General features: G+C 36.2%; 1 protein-coding gene across 6 annotated transcripts in view; it reads left to right on the forward strand.

The window, feature by feature from the left end:
• Nucleotides 1–15,602, forward strand: part of ebf3a (EBF transcription factor 3a) — a 150,751-nt gene extending 135,149 nt beyond the window's left edge. For 3 of the 6 annotated variants that reach the window (XM_043712598.1, XM_043712597.1, XM_043712599.1), the window contains 5 exons: nucleotides 4,563–4,628; nucleotides 5,946–6,123; nucleotides 10,494–10,682; nucleotides 11,088–11,285; nucleotides 13,042–15,602. In XM_043712598.1, coding sequence (XP_043568533.1) covers nucleotides 4,563–4,628; nucleotides 5,946–6,123; nucleotides 10,494–10,682; nucleotides 11,088–11,285; nucleotides 13,042–13,073 — 663 coding nt within the window. In that variant the 3' untranslated portion in view covers nucleotides 13,074–15,602. The remainder of the gene's footprint in view (nucleotides 1–4,562; nucleotides 4,629–5,945; nucleotides 6,124–10,493; nucleotides 10,683–11,087; nucleotides 11,286–13,041) is intronic. The other 3 variants (XM_043712600.1, XM_043712601.1, XM_043712602.1) reach the window with 2 other exon arrangements.
• The last annotated feature ends 985 nt before the right edge of the window (nucleotides 15,603–16,587 follow it).

Consider the following 16,587-nt stretch of genomic DNA (forward strand, 5'->3'; position numbering starts at 1 on the left):
TGATTTTATACATGTTGACACAGTATAGGGGGTGGGAGTGAGGGGGTTTGGGGGGCAGGCGGGAGAGGGGTGTGGGATAAATTGAGTAGGAAACCTACCAGATACCTGCTTCAGGACAAAGAACGGATATATTGGCAATATTTTCAAATTCGGCAGCAAGAATGTGAACTTTATGCATTGTGAAATAGTTCAATTAAACATTTTCCACTCCAGTAGGCCATTGTGGTTTTTATCTAAGCTGCTCCATTCTGATCTGTGATTATTTGACTCTGTTTTCCTTTCATTTTCTGAAGCTTGATTTGGTTTAATCTTTTGTTGACAAAGCTTTTGTCATAAGTCCATGTGCTGGCAAACTAACAAATGAAGACCACACATTAATATTGAAGGCATTCTCATTTAATTTCAAACAAGAAAATGTTAGTATCTATACATGCAAAAAAACTAAACTCAAAATGTTTTCATTTTCATTTCATGTTTTCAGCATGTCAAGTTAAATGAAATTTACAAGGTTTATTTGATACAATTGATGGATAGTGATAATAAACCAACATCTAATGTTTATTTTTCAAACATGTACAATGTTATGACTGATCAGTTTATTGAGAATTGCCACAGGTACTGCACCAAGGGCACTTCTGATGTTTAATATTAAAACTTTGATTTCTCAGCCATCACTGTCCAACATTAATCTTACAGTAACACTTGGTAACATAATGTAATCAGTCACACATAAATAATTAGTTTTCTATGCAGAAAATGCTGGAATTACTCAGCTGATCAGACAGCATTTGTGGAAAGAAATTCAGAGTTGCTTTTTCAGGTCAACGACCTTTGTCAGCAGTGGTGAAAGGTCATTGACGTGAAACATTAACACAGTTTTTATCTCCACAGTTGCTGCCTGATCTGCTGACTATTTCAGCATTTTCTGCTTTACTTCAGATTTCCAACATCCACAATACAGTATTTTGTGTTTTTGATTTGTTCACTATGCTTTCAAAATGATGACTGAGGTATATTTTGTAATGTCAATATTGAGAAAAAAAGTTGGAATTTCATCTTCTCAAAGTTTATTTGTAATCTCCAATTTAAAAAAAAACAAATTGAGCTTGTTTCAGCATCTGCTCTCCTACACCACATTTTCTGTTTTGTAATTTTACAACCTCCTGTTTGGCTGATCAAAAAACAAAGAGATGAAGTATTTCTTCCAGCACTAGTAAAGCTTGTCGCAAGGTTTAGCATGGTATTTTTTTTACAGGCTTAGAACATGACAGGCCAGTTAGCATACACCCACAAGTGCTGCATTACTTAGCTCTTTTAATTCAGGTGAAACAGTATTGTTCAGGCTTCACACAAAACGATCACTGGATAAGATGAAATCTAGCAGTTTCAATAAACAACATAAATATTTGATTTTGTTCTAATGGACCCAAATGTGGAGTTCAGCGGCATGTAAATTAAACTGCCAAGCGATTCATCATTGTTAAGCCAGCCGTCTGAGGTTGGTTTGCAAGGGTCATAGCGGCTTCCAAGTAAAATAGCAATTGGCCCCAACGTATATTTTAAATGAAACAAGAACTGGAATAAAAAAATCACCACTAAGCATTACAAACAGTGTAAAATAACCAAAATAAGAGATGCAGTTCTGAGAATGTGAATTGTGTATCTCAATAATACTGAGCAGTGGAGAGAGCTCCTTCCACCATGACTTCACCCTGGAGTTGATAATATTACCACAATATTGATTTTTTTTCAGCAATTTTTTTGAAGATCCGTAATGCACGTGGTTTGACGGATAATTGTACTGCGACAGAAAACCAATACTTTCTGCATGTATTGCTTTGGACATACGCTAATAATGTTGCTATAGTGACAAGAAGTTGGGCTGAATTGAAGTTTACCTCCTAATTTTAGACAACATCAAAAATAAGCTGATTGACCCTATGGGAGTGGCACAAATAGGCAAATGTTATACACAAATTCCGTGAAAACAAAGCAATAAGAAAAGGCATTCATGTGCTAAAACAAAGATTGAAAGGTGGAGCTTTTAAGTGAACAGCACCAAAGAATTCTCCTTCTTAAGGCTTGTTTTAAGATTGCATAATTTAGATCTACAATATGTAATACTTTAACAGGCAGAAGATAGAAAAATAAATTATGTATTCTGGTCTGTCTTGACAAATTATATTTAATCTAAAGTGAGTAAGCAAAGGATGATTTTTTTTCAGCATAATTAATTGCACGCATTTCATCTTCCTGCACCCCCACCCCATTTCTAGGGGCGAACACAAGTCTATTATGTTTTCCTTTGTCTAATATACAAAAATTTATTTGGAATGCATCCATGTTGAGCAATTATCCAAGCATTAAAATTCATCTTCGTTCCTTGCGTTTTTGAAGTAGCTACATCTAATGGTTCTACACTCTTCATTGTATTCATAACCTGAGGCAAGAACTAACAGAATAATTGCTTTACAGTTTTATAATGACATTAGCACCTGCAGCAACATCACCTTGGTTACCTTTTTTAACTGTGATGATATATGCTATTCTAGGTGATCGGGCATGTGAATAATCATGTATATTTGAACTGTTTCAGACCACAGTACAAGTATGAATGCTCACAATAATAAAATTGTACACTCATTGTGAAACAACTGCTGAAATCATTTGAGGTTTAATAGTTTCCATTTAACTTGAAGTCTGTTATGTCCTATTGAAAAGCAGCCAATTACACTTAAGGCTAAGGTTTAGAAATTTCCATTGAAATGCTTTTCAGCCACCATTCCCCACTAATCGTATTCACAGCATGAGGCTGTGTGCATCAGCTAGGCATATTGTTGCAAAACAAACTTGTTCAGAATATCCTTGACTGATTGGGTTCCACTTTTTGTCTGTCTGTAATATGACTACACACCTCTCAAGAGCAGTGCTGGAAGTAGGGTTCATTAGTTAAGATACTATCCAGTAATAGACAGATTAGTGATGAGAGTGCACATAATTTTCCCAAACTATCCTTATGTTCCAGTTGCAAAGTACCATATGGACAAGTAGGTGTAGGATATTTTCTGGGAATGAAAAATTGCTGGTAAATGTACCCATCTTAATTGCTTTAATCGTTGCTTAAAATTGAAAAGCATGTAAAAATCTTGCAATATGATAGGAGAGATTATGAGTAATTATTAACACCTCTGAAAAACACTTTATCTTGCTCAGAGAGAGCTGCTCTTGCTGATGAAACCTGATTAAGACAGCTGTGCCTTTCATTGATTGTACCTGCTTCATGACAAGTATAATTCTTTATTTGTATGCAAACTAGATGCATGCAACATCAAGCATAGACACCAATTTCAGAGGTAAATGCCCATTGTACGAGCCATCCATCCGGTAACTTTCTATATTAAATGCTGTTCCTATAAACGTATGGCATGCGCAAGAAGTGATGCCTACAGTGATTAATCTTGATAAATAAAGGATGGGTCTGCTCTTAGAATGAAAGACACATTGAGCCATGGTTAGTGCTACAAACACACACATTGTCCTTTGAAATACTAGTGTAAATTTGATGGTAGAACACACCCAGTATATTATTTTTGTTTCAATCAACTGAAGTCTATTTACATGTAAAGGTTAAAACAAAGGATTTATTTTAACCTTTGGGAACTGGTCCAAAGTATCAGCACCAAACACCGCTTTTGCACTCTTTTGCAAGAGGTCAATTTTTGTCTTTTATATTAATGAAAGCCTTTAATTGGAAAAGCTATCATTTGGTCATGGCAGTTTGCTTTCCATAGATCAGTGAATGTGTAAAATTGTATATGGCATGTTTTCTTCATTAAAAGAGTTAAATTGTGAATTAGTCCATGCAACTGTAAAACTAAAAAGAGGAATTCAGACAGGGATAAGACAAAATTCAGTTCATCCGTACCCTCAGGCATAAGTACTCTACAATCTCTGGATGTGAAGTCATTTATGAAGTCCTTTACAACATGCAGTCAAAGAGGTTAATTGAAAAATTTCTTAATGTCATTATGAAAGAACTAGATTAACCTAAGTTAATTCACTTCATTGTTCAGAATAAAGAGGAATAAGCATTGAACCCTCTTGCAAATTTGGGGCATGAATTAGGGGTGAGATGTTGTCTTTGAAGACTCAGCCAGTTTAATTAAGATATGGAAAATTGCTCATTGTTCTTCACTACTAAAGTCCTAGGAATTAGCAGCCAGATGTGATGCCTGTACCTTTCATATCTACTACCAGTATGTGTTTGTTTGCTAAATACCCACAAGGCTGCATCATTAAAAGTCAGGCTTACCTTTCCTTAATTCGATATCTTAGCTGGAGACTTAAGCATGTAACAGGAGGCAGTCTTATTGAGATCTGTGTTTTCAAAATAGCTACATTAGTGAATTTGAACTGCCTTATTTACTTTTCTTAATTTGGGAGTTTTTTTCTGAATATATGGGCTACTATGTATCTTTTTATTGGCTTGCAAAGATAAATTGAAATTATCAATATATTATAGCTGCACTAACCAATATTATTTCACATTTGATTTGCTTTAGGAAGTATTATTGAAGAGAGCAGCTGATTTAGTAGAGGCCCTATATGGAATGCCACACAACAACCAGGTAAGTTAAGAGTAAGCAACATGTTGTAAATCGATGAATAATTCAGCAGGTAATATAAAACAGTTTAACTATGTTTATTATAAGGCAGCAATGCATCAAGAGACCTAGATTACACCATGAAGAAACAACACAAACCTCTGTAGTTTATTAATAATATATAATTGCTGCAAAACACATTCTTAAGTATGACATTATTTAGAATATTTATATATATATATATATGTAATTATCATTGGAAAAGAGTAATTTTGTTCTTGAATATGAATTGTAGAGGTGATGAAATTTACCCAGTGTACCATTCAGTTCCGATTGAAGTGAAATTGAGGATATGACTCAACCAAATTTTGTTTAACTAGGCAATATGAGGAAATATCATTGTGCATAATATAAGCAAGAATTTAACTGGTCAACTTTCCTTTAGTAATACCTTATATTTAATAACAAAATGAAACATTTGTCTGTTGGAGGCAAACCATGGCAATCAGTTAAAGGATAAATGTCCATTCCAGAGGTCCCATTAAGGAAATCTTTACTAAGTTGTTCTATATTCAAAGTAGATACTAAATATTAGTCATATATTTGAGAAAACAGTTTATATGCTGAATTTAAGTTATGTAAAATCCAATTAGGATAACATTTTGTTTGAATTCCTCTCACTTCAGGGAGTTTGAGGTTTCTCCAACTCAAATATCTAGATGCCAACTCAGTTTATGCAAGAAAAACAAGTTTTATGTCTATATAATGGGTGCTACCTGTTGATATGCAAGTAAATTGCTTACAATAGGCTGCAGAGTTTAAATCAAGAATGAAATTGTAAATACTATCTGAGTTTATATGTGCTGAAATATTTCCAAGCTTAAATATGTACATATTTCAATTGTATATATGCACATTTGAAAATGTCAGCGTTTTCTTTAGGTTTCAGGCACTGCCATATAAGAGGACTTCACTGGTTGTTTTTCCTGGACTTGTTATTTTGAACAAGTTGGGCAGGTTGATGCAATGCTCTGCTCTCGGGGCAGAGATAAACCATTCATTTGTCTTTCACAGCCAGTTCTTTTTACTGAGACAATTCACTTTTAGAGATTAGTTTTGAGCCCATTATGAAATACAGTGTGTGTGATGCACTGGTTCGGAAGAGAATCTCTACAACGGGAGTCAAAGGTATTCAGTATAAATCATCAAAAAAGATGCTGTGAAAACAACAATAAATAATCACTATCTCCATTTGAAATAAAATGAGCTGCTTAGCTTGACCTTTTATATCTGAAAAATGTTGTCGTCACACATACGTCTAATATTCAGTCTCATTTCCAGGAGATCATTCTCAAACGGGCAGCTGATATTGCTGAAGCTCTGTACAGTGTGCCTCGGAATCACAACCAGCTTCCTACTCTCGGCAACACCCCAGCTCACAGTGGTATGATGGGAGTGAATTCTTTCAGCAGCCAGCTAGCAGTCAATGTGTCAGAGTCATCACAGGGTAATGACCAAGGTATGTTAGCATGCTGGAGATAACTCCTTACAACAGCCGTTTTCCCTTCAGTGTCTAACCAGTCCTGTCCAACATTGACTTTAGAGACCTCAGTAATACTTCAAAGCTCTTTACCTAATTAATCTCCTTGGTTGTAGCTTGACACTGCTACTGGATTCCCCCTGTTTACTTGGCACAGTAGTGAATTACACTGCCTGCATACAGTGCTTGGGTAAAATACTATGCTACTGCTTTAAATAGTTATACATCTGTTCTGTCATATTATTATGATAGAAGCAGAGAAAATGTTCTTTTAATCAGTCATTATGCAAACATGTATGAACTTAAAATGTGTTTAACAATCCTAGTTAATGAGAAAACTGAAGAACAATTACATATGATATAATTTAAAATTAAAGAGAAGATATTGAATAGCGAGCTTAAACACAGAATTTAACATATGTGTTTGGAAATGTGCGAGGTAAAAACAATGATATCATTCAAAACTTATTTGCCTTTCCTCATGACTGGAATAAATTTTGTTTTGATGGAAAATTATTGACTATAAGTAAACTTCTTCTGAGCACTTAAACTGTTTGATGAGTAACATTTAGAGTGGAATTTTTGCCTCCTGCGTGGTGGTGAGAGTGATGATGAGGAGGGAAAATAATGAGATGATTGACAAGATAGCCAATCCCGAAGCCCCCATTGAACAAGTAAATTTGAGGTACAAAGGTCCATTGGTGACTTTATCAGTATTTTTACATTGACCTGTTCAGAGATGTTATAACACACCCGTGGGCAGATGAGACTTGAACTAGGCCTCTTGGCTCAGAGATCGGGACACTACCTCTATACTACAAGAACCTTAATAATTGACTTTATCAGCCTAGCATTAATGAAAGTCTTAATTGATCAATTAAAGGCCACTCCAGGCCTCAACTTAGATGACACATTCCAAATTTGTGGACAAGGTCAGCAGATGCATAGGAACGCCACAACTTGCAAGTGCCTTAAAGTCACATATCATCCTGATTGGAAATATATCATTGTTCTTTCATTGTCACTGGGTCAAAATCCTGCAATTCCCTTTCTAACAGCACAGTGGACATCCCTGCACTCCAAGGACTACAGCAGTTTGAGAAAGTGAGTTGTCACCACATTCTCAAGGGCATTTATGTATGGGCAATAAATGCTGGCTTTAGTCAACTACACCTATATCACATAAATGAATGAGGAAGAAAAATGACTTCTTGCCTTCCAGTGGGTGAGAAAGGTGACCAATTTCTTGACTGGGAAGGGGTCTTCCAATTAACCCAGTCAGGGGAAAATGAAAGCATGGATGGGGGCTAGAGGATAGGTTCGAACAAAAATACATAAAGCCTTGTCTCAGCAAGATTCCATGAGGAGGAAGCCTCAACCAGCAAACCTTTGGATCCACAAGTTGCTGGCCTCTGATTGGCCTGCAGCTCCTGATGCCCTGGGATGTCAGAGTGAAAGCTCTATCTGTCAGCTCTTAATCAGCTCTTAATCAGCTCTTAAAGAGCTGATAGGCGTTAAGAGGTAATTTAAATAACACTTTAACTAACCCCTCTTATCAGAGCCTCACTGCTCCCAGTGATCCTGTTCACCTACCTTTTCCTTCAGATCTCCAGCATTGATTTACCTGCTGGATCTACATTAGTACTGGCAATGGCCACTGCTCAGAGCTGGGGTGCCACCAAATATGTCCATCCCTGACACTTTAAAAAGAATGAAATTGAACCCTGAATGCCAAAGTAGATACACATTTCTTGGAGATTTTTATGCTCAACATGTTAGGTGAGCTTCATTTCTCCCTTCTACGAAGTAAATGGGCTCTTATCTTCAAATCTCTTTTAGACTAGATTACTTACAGTGTGGAAACAGGCCCTTCAGCCCAACCAGTCCACACCGACCGGCAACCCACACAGACCCATTTCCCTACATTTACCCCTTCATCTAACACTACGAGCAATTTAGCATGGCCAATTCACCTGACCTGCACATTTGTGGACTGTGGGAGGAAGCCGGAGCACCCGGAGGAAACCCACGCAGACACGGGGAGAGTGTGCAAACTCCACACAGTCAGTTGCCTGAGGCGAGAATTGAATCCGGGTCTCTGGCGCAGTGAGGCAGCAGTGCTAACCACTGTGCCACCGTGCCGCCCACATTAATTCTTTTGCATTAATTCTTTAACTATTTTCAAAAGAACACAGTATGTGTAACATTACAGCAATGCATTTCAGAGTAACATTGAGGTTGCAGCTTTCTGACTTTCAGTGAAATATTTGGGCAGAGTTTCATGTTGCTTACTGAGGTGGGCAGACACTTGCTGTTCCATCATGAGCATGAAGGTACAGGATGGACACTCTGTTGCTTTTCTGGCTCCCCTGAAAATGTCTGAGGTGGACTGGATCCAGGACAGCCTCTTTCCTGGAGCCCACTTAAGGCCACTTTTAATCGTTATTGGATGGGGACCATTTCATATGGACAACCTGCCAGACAAACCCCAGGGGTAATGCCTGTAGCTTGTTGGATGACGGAGCAGCCTCTCCTGGTCACCCATACCAAATGGGGAGACCCTCCAAGTGACAAGGGGCACAGCTAGGTGAAAAACTGCCTGCCCTTTAACTAATCCCTCTCATCAGGGCCATGCTGACGAGCCCCAAAGATTCTGTCCACCTACATTCCCATCAGAGCTCCCATCAGAGCCTGGGTTTACTGCAGTAGAGGCAATGGGCACCGCTCCCAGGCTGCTGTTGGTGCTGGACAGCTGCCATTCTCTGATTGGTTGGAAACTTTTGTTGTCAGCACCTCTGCCCTGAAGATGTGGAAGACCCTAGTGCCAACCCAGCAAGTGTCTGATTGCCATGCTCAGTGTGACTGTAATGCACATTCCAGATCATAATGACTTGCTGATGAAACAAAAATTCTTCTTATTTCATGTCGGTTTCATTTGCCAATTACCTTAAATCTGTTTCTTCTGCAACTGGAAATGTCCTCCTTATTTACTCTATCAAAGTCCGGCATAATTTTGAGCACATCTATTAAATCTTAAGCTTTTCTGCCTGAAGAACAATTCCAGCTTCCCTGGTTCCTCTGCAAAATTAAAGCCCAGCATTACTGTTACCTCATTATTAGAAGGTTAAACAAGTAAATAATATTGTGTAATCATACCCTTCAACAAGGTATTATTTGTAACTGAAATAAAACTTGCTGTTCCATCATGAGTGATATGTTCAGTGTATTTTATGATACATGCACCCAACAATTGTGATGCTCACATGAATTATGTTTTATTTCTAAACTCATGTATAAACTACGTGTGCATGTAGCACAATTGTTAAGATAAATACATGAAGGTAGATACCTGAAAGTGATATTCAATTATACCTGATGACTTAATTTCACTTCAAAACAGAAAATCAATCACGTATATCATTTATGTTTCGAATAGTGGTATGAAGTTGATGTGATAGTGTTACAGTGTTTCCTTTAACTCCTTTTACTTATATTAGAAGGAAAACGGTTTCATGTTATTGATAGACATTGACATCCTTATTGAAGGATGATCATAGTGGCATGATCATAGTTTGTCTATAATTTGCCAGAATGATTAAAAAAATTATTATACATGATGATTAAAAATATGATAATGCTTCCTAACTTAATGCGTACTTTCACTATTTGAAATAGATTTTACAAAAAAATGCTCTTCAATGAAGACGTGCTTAAGATGAAATTTTACATGTTATATGAATCTAATAAACATGCTCCTTCTTGCTGGATGTGGCATTTTGAGGCACTTCAAGGGCTATAAGTTCATTCTCACTATTACTTCAGTCAGCGAATCAGGCTTGTTGATAATTACTACTACAGCTCAATGTGAGAGCAGCTGACAGCATATGATTGAAAAAATCTTTTGTATGCTGTATCAATGAGGAAAAGGGAATTCTGCTGCTTATCAGCAAGTGTCAACTGTACAGCATGAAGCTGCAGCCACTCAACTTGATATTTTAATATAGCATTTATTGTAACTCATCTTGGCAAATGAATGTAAAAGCTAAGCCATAACAATGAAATCTTACTGTCCAAAATAGCACAATTTATACACTATATTTAAGACCTGCAAGATTTCTAGCTATTGTAAAAATTGAACTGGCTTATTTATAAACTAAAGCATGTCAGTCAGTTGTAATGGTAACCTGTATTATTGTCAGCACTAGTCAGAGTTAGCTGTAAACTTCTTATATGACCAATGCAATCTTTCAACAGACTTACTTTAACTTCTTGCAGAGCACAATGAAGTTTGGACAATCGGTGCTACAATTGCTAGCTTTTCTGAATAGAATGTAAATTTTGTTTTACAGTAGGGTACAGCCGTAACACAAGTAGTGTCTCCCCGCGTGGATATGTTCCCAGCAGCACCCCTCAGCAGTCCAATTATAACACAGTCAGCAACAGCATGAATGGATATGGTAATGCTGCAATGACCAACCTGGGGGTGCCAGGCTCTCCTGGATTTCTGAACGGTTCATCAGCTAACTCTCCCTATGGCAGTAAGTGTCTGCTTTGCCAGAAATATATAAGCAGTGGCTCCATGTGCAGCTTTATATTGAATAAATCCTTGCATTAAAAATGTAACATTTTATTTTTTTTTTGTGAGACGTCAGCTGCTGGATAAAAGGAAGGGTGACTCTGGAGGCTGGACACAAATAACTAGTAAATTCCATTGAGGTTAGATGTATGGTTTCCAATGACTGAAAATACATTTGTTGTGTATGTGTATGACAACAAGTCCATCACAAAAGAGTTTGCCTATTATCCAGAGAGTGGCCTAGCTGGGACATTTTTATTTTAAAATTTTTGTTATATATCTAAAATGGTTTTAAAGGCCTTCTCTGCTGCTCCTTGTGTGTGGTGCAAACCGAAGTCTCAGCCTGTTTATTTTTGCTTTGTTGCAGTAGTACCGTCAAGCCCTACCATGGCAGCCTCTTCGGTCACCCTCCCTTCAAACTGTAGCAGTACACACGGCATTTTCTCATTCTCACCTGCCAATGTCATCTCTGCAGTGAAACAAAAGAGTGCATTTGCTCCTGTTGTCAGGCCTCAAGCCTCTCCTCCACCATCTTGCACCAGTGCAAATGGAAATGGACTTCAAGGTGAGCTAGTATCCTTCATTTCCTGATCCACCTTCAGGCATGCTCATCCCATACAATGATACACGTTAAAATTCACAACATTTTTCCCAATGAGAAAAGCAAAACAAAATTATTACAATTGTATAGTTTGCACTGGTTAATTGATTATCTAATGAAGCCAATAATGCACAAAATACTTTGAAGCCGGACTGCGGCCAGATGCACTTTGTTTTGTAATGAGAATAAGTGTGTAGTTCTTGTCAAAGTTTCAGCTTCTTTTGTTTCTTCTCTAAGCATATGATGGAGCTCTATTGAACTGGTTAAGTAATGAATGCATTGGTATCCTGATACTGTATTTGTACCCTTCAGGTAACATTTGGAAATCAAATCACTTGGTGAACTTCACACATTTCACTGGCAGCCTGAATTTGTTACATGCATTTGTTACAATCGACAAGAAAAGTCTTCAGAAATAAATTAGGCATGGCTTTAAAATGGTGCCGTCTTGAATCTGGCAAATATAATCCAGAGAGCAAAGTGACTCCTTTGTTGGTAATATCTGTAGGTTAATTTGATATTCCTCAGAGTCTTGCATTTGCCTTCACTTGTCTGACAAATGTGTGCAGTCTCCATATTTGACTCATTTGCAGGTATAATGCAAGTATGGCTTGCACCTGGTTATAATAACTACCTTTTAGTAACTGAAACGATTTTAAAAAATATTGAACTCATAAATAGGTCAGATGTCTTCTGGTAACATAGTATAATTTCCCATGACATTACTTGCTAATGTTGTTTTGCTTCAACTTCCAAAGTAATTCAGAAATATTATTTAAATGTTAAGTAAACTTCTGATTATTTGTGTTGAACATATGAAGAGATTACATTAAACAAAAATGCATATTAACCCAGTCAAGTATGTTATTTGAACTTTTGTTAACTATTTTGATGCTACTTTCTTTGACATCAGAATGTAACTGTGAGAATCTAATATAATGGATACCACTGGCAAAAATGAGCTTGAATGAATTTAATACTCCTGATATGCACATTCCAATAATATTAATAGTTTCATGAAGAGTCTTAATTATCAGTGACATGCTGTGTTTGTGGGACTAGGGCATAAGGTTAAAAAATGAACATTTGACAGAAAATAAGAAGTGTGTTCTGCGCATTGTGCTTGGCGGTTAGAAGTATTGGAGTCTTTTGATCTCAGGCAGCCGCCGGCCTGGAAACACAGTTGTTATGATAAAATGCAATTAACAGAAAGCAAAAATTGAGGTCCCCAGCTAAAGTCAAAGTGCTGGGAGAAAAGAGGCAAGGTTGCTAAGATTTCAATTTAAGGAACCTGAGAAGTGTCTGGTCCTTGACTACTGAGTGAGTTGGTCCTGTCTGACGTTACCAGAACTGACCATGTTGTTTCTCACCTGTCAGCAGAGGCAGCCTCCAGGGAGTCTCGACCACTGTTTGCCATTAACAAAACGCTAAGAGAAATATCACACATGTGGTAGGCAGTATGCTGTTCACCTAAAATGTCAGAATGCTCCTCTTTTAAAAGTGAAGTCTTTGTAGAATGTCTTGTTAAAAAGCACATTTCAGTTCTTTTTAGTCTGGACCTGCATGAGCCATACTAAACAGCTGCATACAACAAAGCTTGGACTTCAATTCAGTACCTCGCCAGCACAATGAGCATTTCAGAGCTTAAATTTATATTTAGAGTTTGTACTATTTACGCACTGATTAGTTGCTAATGGAGTTTCTGTTTCTTCCCCATTAGGTATGTCTGGACTTGTAGTCCCACCAATGTAAGACCACACTTGTTTACTTAGAGAAACACCAAGCTTCCGAGGATGAACTTCAGAGGACAAGTTCATTGCATCAGAAGATGCTGTTCGAAAAAGTATGAGCAACAATGAGAAAACAAAACAACAGATCCTTCTACTGTTAAGAACAAAAAAATACATTATTACTCACTGAAATTACTCAAACCATTAGGAAATGACCTGCAAGCAACTTAATTCTTCATGAACGATTTCATTTTATTAATAAAACTTTCTCATATTTTCACATTTCTCTATCTTGAAGAAACAAAAAAAAGCAATGCCTATTTTGTATAAAGTTTCAGATGACGTCTTGGCTATGTCTAGTTCTTGCTATGTGTTGGGAGAAACTTTGTGGATGCACCATTTTGATTATCATGAAACACTGTTGAAATATTCCTAAAGCAGAACATTTTTCAGTACTATATTTAGATTCACAATGGTTGTGTATCTCTATAATGTGAAATAATTTTTGTTGGGGTGAGTAAGGGGCCAAGGAGGTATAAGCCATTGAACTGGAAGGAGAAGACTAAATGTATGATTTACAAAATGGGGACTTATGGAGGGCTAGGGGAAAATTTATCATGCTTAAATTCATCTTAAAAACTGAACTTTGTAACTTATTGTAGTTAGAAATTGTAACTTTGATATTGCAAAAATTCTTCTCTTGCCTTCAACAAGCACACTGACGGAGATACAAAAGCTACTGTCTGTTGGTAAAGAATATACTTCCACTGCTAGAGCTTCCTGTTAAACAAGTGTGATCTGCAATGTTTTTTCAACTTTTGCTAGCACTGTATACTATTGCATTCTTAGGCTACTGTGAAGTCTATGTTCCTTGTACCAGAAAGTTGTCCTTTGACTTCTAGATCCTTCTCCCTAATGTGTTTTGTATGTGGTTATAAAATATTGTAGAATTTTGTGATTTTGCCAAAGTTGTAGCTAAATATTTATACACTTGTCTTGAATTTTTCAGATCCACTTAATATTGAGGAGAAAAGTTTTATTCCTTATGAAGTTTGTAAGGAGTAAAATAGTCCTATTCTTCATTGCTACACTTCCTTTCACATAAACACAGTCACTGAGCAATTTTTTGTAACATACCAATATAAATATTGTATTTATCTTTGAAATTTTGTATATTGCTTTCCTTCATTTTATTTTATCTTGTATGTATTTGTTTGTCACAGCCAGGTATTGTGATACCTAAGGAGCATTAAGCCAAGAACATTTGCCTTCATCTATTTCATTTTAGAAAATTGCTTTGTCCATATGTTTCATTTTTACTACCAGAATCTGTTGATTTGTTCAGACCTTCCGTCCATTTTTTTATTTGAGAAAAATCAAATTCATTGTTTATTTTTATATAATTTTTAAGTTATCTGAACAAATAATTTTGAATAAAACTGTTGTTGTATAGTCAAAAGAAATTGTTTGTGCCACATGGCTGTAATGAATAATAGTAGAAAACGTGCATGTGCAGCAGCCACAGAAGGATGATCCAATTTGTGGTTGTAAATTATTTAGAATGTAATATTCATTTTTAGCTGCCACCCATGAATTTGCCACATAGTAAAAATGTATTTACTGGAAAAATTTGGAGGCCTAAAGTCAAAATGGAAACTTCAGTTCATCTGGTAAACTGATGTTTGTTTAAACATATGACAATTAAATACAGAAAGACTTCTCTAATGCCTTAACATTGGAGTTCTTGACAGTAACTTTGGTGCCACTCTGTCATTGGTTTACACCACAATTGCTAATCATCACTGCAGCTGTCAAGGATGATCTATGGTGTAAAAAGCACAAACTTTGTACAAACACTTACTTCAAACCCCTGCAAACCTCCATTCTGTTGTACCCTGCAAATCCTCAGAATAGAAGTCCTGTACTGCTGTGTCTGAAAGTGGAAGTTTCTTTTCCAATGTTTCATGCCTGACAGTGCCCAGTTTTTTTTTTGCAAAGGCAGAAAATAGGTACATCTTGTGACCATTTTTGTGCCTTTCCATAGCATTGCGTGATTTGCGAAACCAGCATGGTATATGCTTTGCAAACTACAGCAGCATTGGAGGTCAAATCATAATGGGGAACATATATTGTCATTCTGGGCAAAATGCACATTAGTAACAGTTATTTTAGTTAATTCAATAAAATGAAAGAAAGATGTATCACAAGTAATGAATGTGCAACACATTTACTCTGTGATAGCTTCATACAACATACATGGAAACATCTCAGAGTCTTTTCATATATCTGAGGATCTTGTTCCAAAAGGAAGTCATGTACATGTGGAAAAAAATTGCAAGATTCATCATTACTGCAGTATGGTTTTGTGTTTTAGATTAATTAGTCAATGCACTCATTGCTTCCTTGTCTTCAATCTTAAAGCTTCACTACATGGTAGAAATAACTGTTAAGAAAATTACAGTAAGATTGTTTTATCTGTACATTTTTCAGATATTTAACTGTATAAATCTGTTCATTTTACACGATATTTAATTAAAGTATTTCTTGTCTGTGAATTACTTTTTCAGTAATTTAATATGAAGTCTCAGAATTTGTGTTGAAAACTGTGCTTATATAAATATAAGGACGACCAGCAAAACAATTGAAGTCATTTTCTATTTTTTTTAGTTTTTTTCAGCAAATGGTTAAATTAATGCATGTCACCATGAACCTTGAGTGTTTTATTTTTAAAGTACTATTGCTCTATGCACCTTTTAAATTTTTCATGCACAGCTTTAATAGTTTAATTTACATTTTATTTAAATTACAGTTTCTGTATGCAAGTGCAAATATATTTAGGATATAGGTGGCCTACAGAAGGGACATTTTGTGATCTCAAAGGCTTGTCTTGTACCTAAAGATAAATCCAAGTTAATTCTAATAAAATTATCAAATAATTCCTAAAGTGTGCAGACTATACTTAGACAGACTGGCATAAAATTTGGAGCATTTGTAAATACACATAACAAAACAGGTAGAAATAGACACCAAAAACTATTCTAATATTAATCAGAAGTGTGTAGTTCATTGAAATAACCTGTCACTGTGCTACAGATATTTTATCTGACCTAACTTCATTATTTTTCAATTGATAATCTCAATGTGACACCTTGCACGGGAAATTTAAAATAACTGGTGTAACTTCAAATTCCGCAAAGGAGATCCAATATGATACCACCTTTCAAAAAGCTCAGGAGTTTGGTCTCTGTTTGCCTTACATTTGATGGTTCTTGAGCGGGGAAGGTTTCACAATTGCAATGTCACTTGGTGCTATAATATTAAGACTGTTAAACCAATAATAAGTAAATTATCCGTATACTAGTAATGAGCAAATTAAACATTTTATGGGTGCTCAGCAATGCCAACATGTAATACTTTGTCAAGTGTGGTGAAGCAAAAGCTGTTTTCTCTTTACGTAATGGGAAAACTGTAATAAAATACACGTCAGGCAAATGTCAAAATATTTCATTTGTCGGTTCCATCTTGATGTCAGTATT

Source organism: Chiloscyllium plagiosum, chromosome 22 (assembly GCF_004010195.1).
Source record: "Chiloscyllium plagiosum isolate BGI_BamShark_2017 chromosome 22, ASM401019v2, whole genome shotgun sequence".
Lineage (NCBI taxonomy): Eukaryota > Metazoa > Chordata > Chondrichthyes > Orectolobiformes > Hemiscylliidae > Chiloscyllium > Chiloscyllium plagiosum.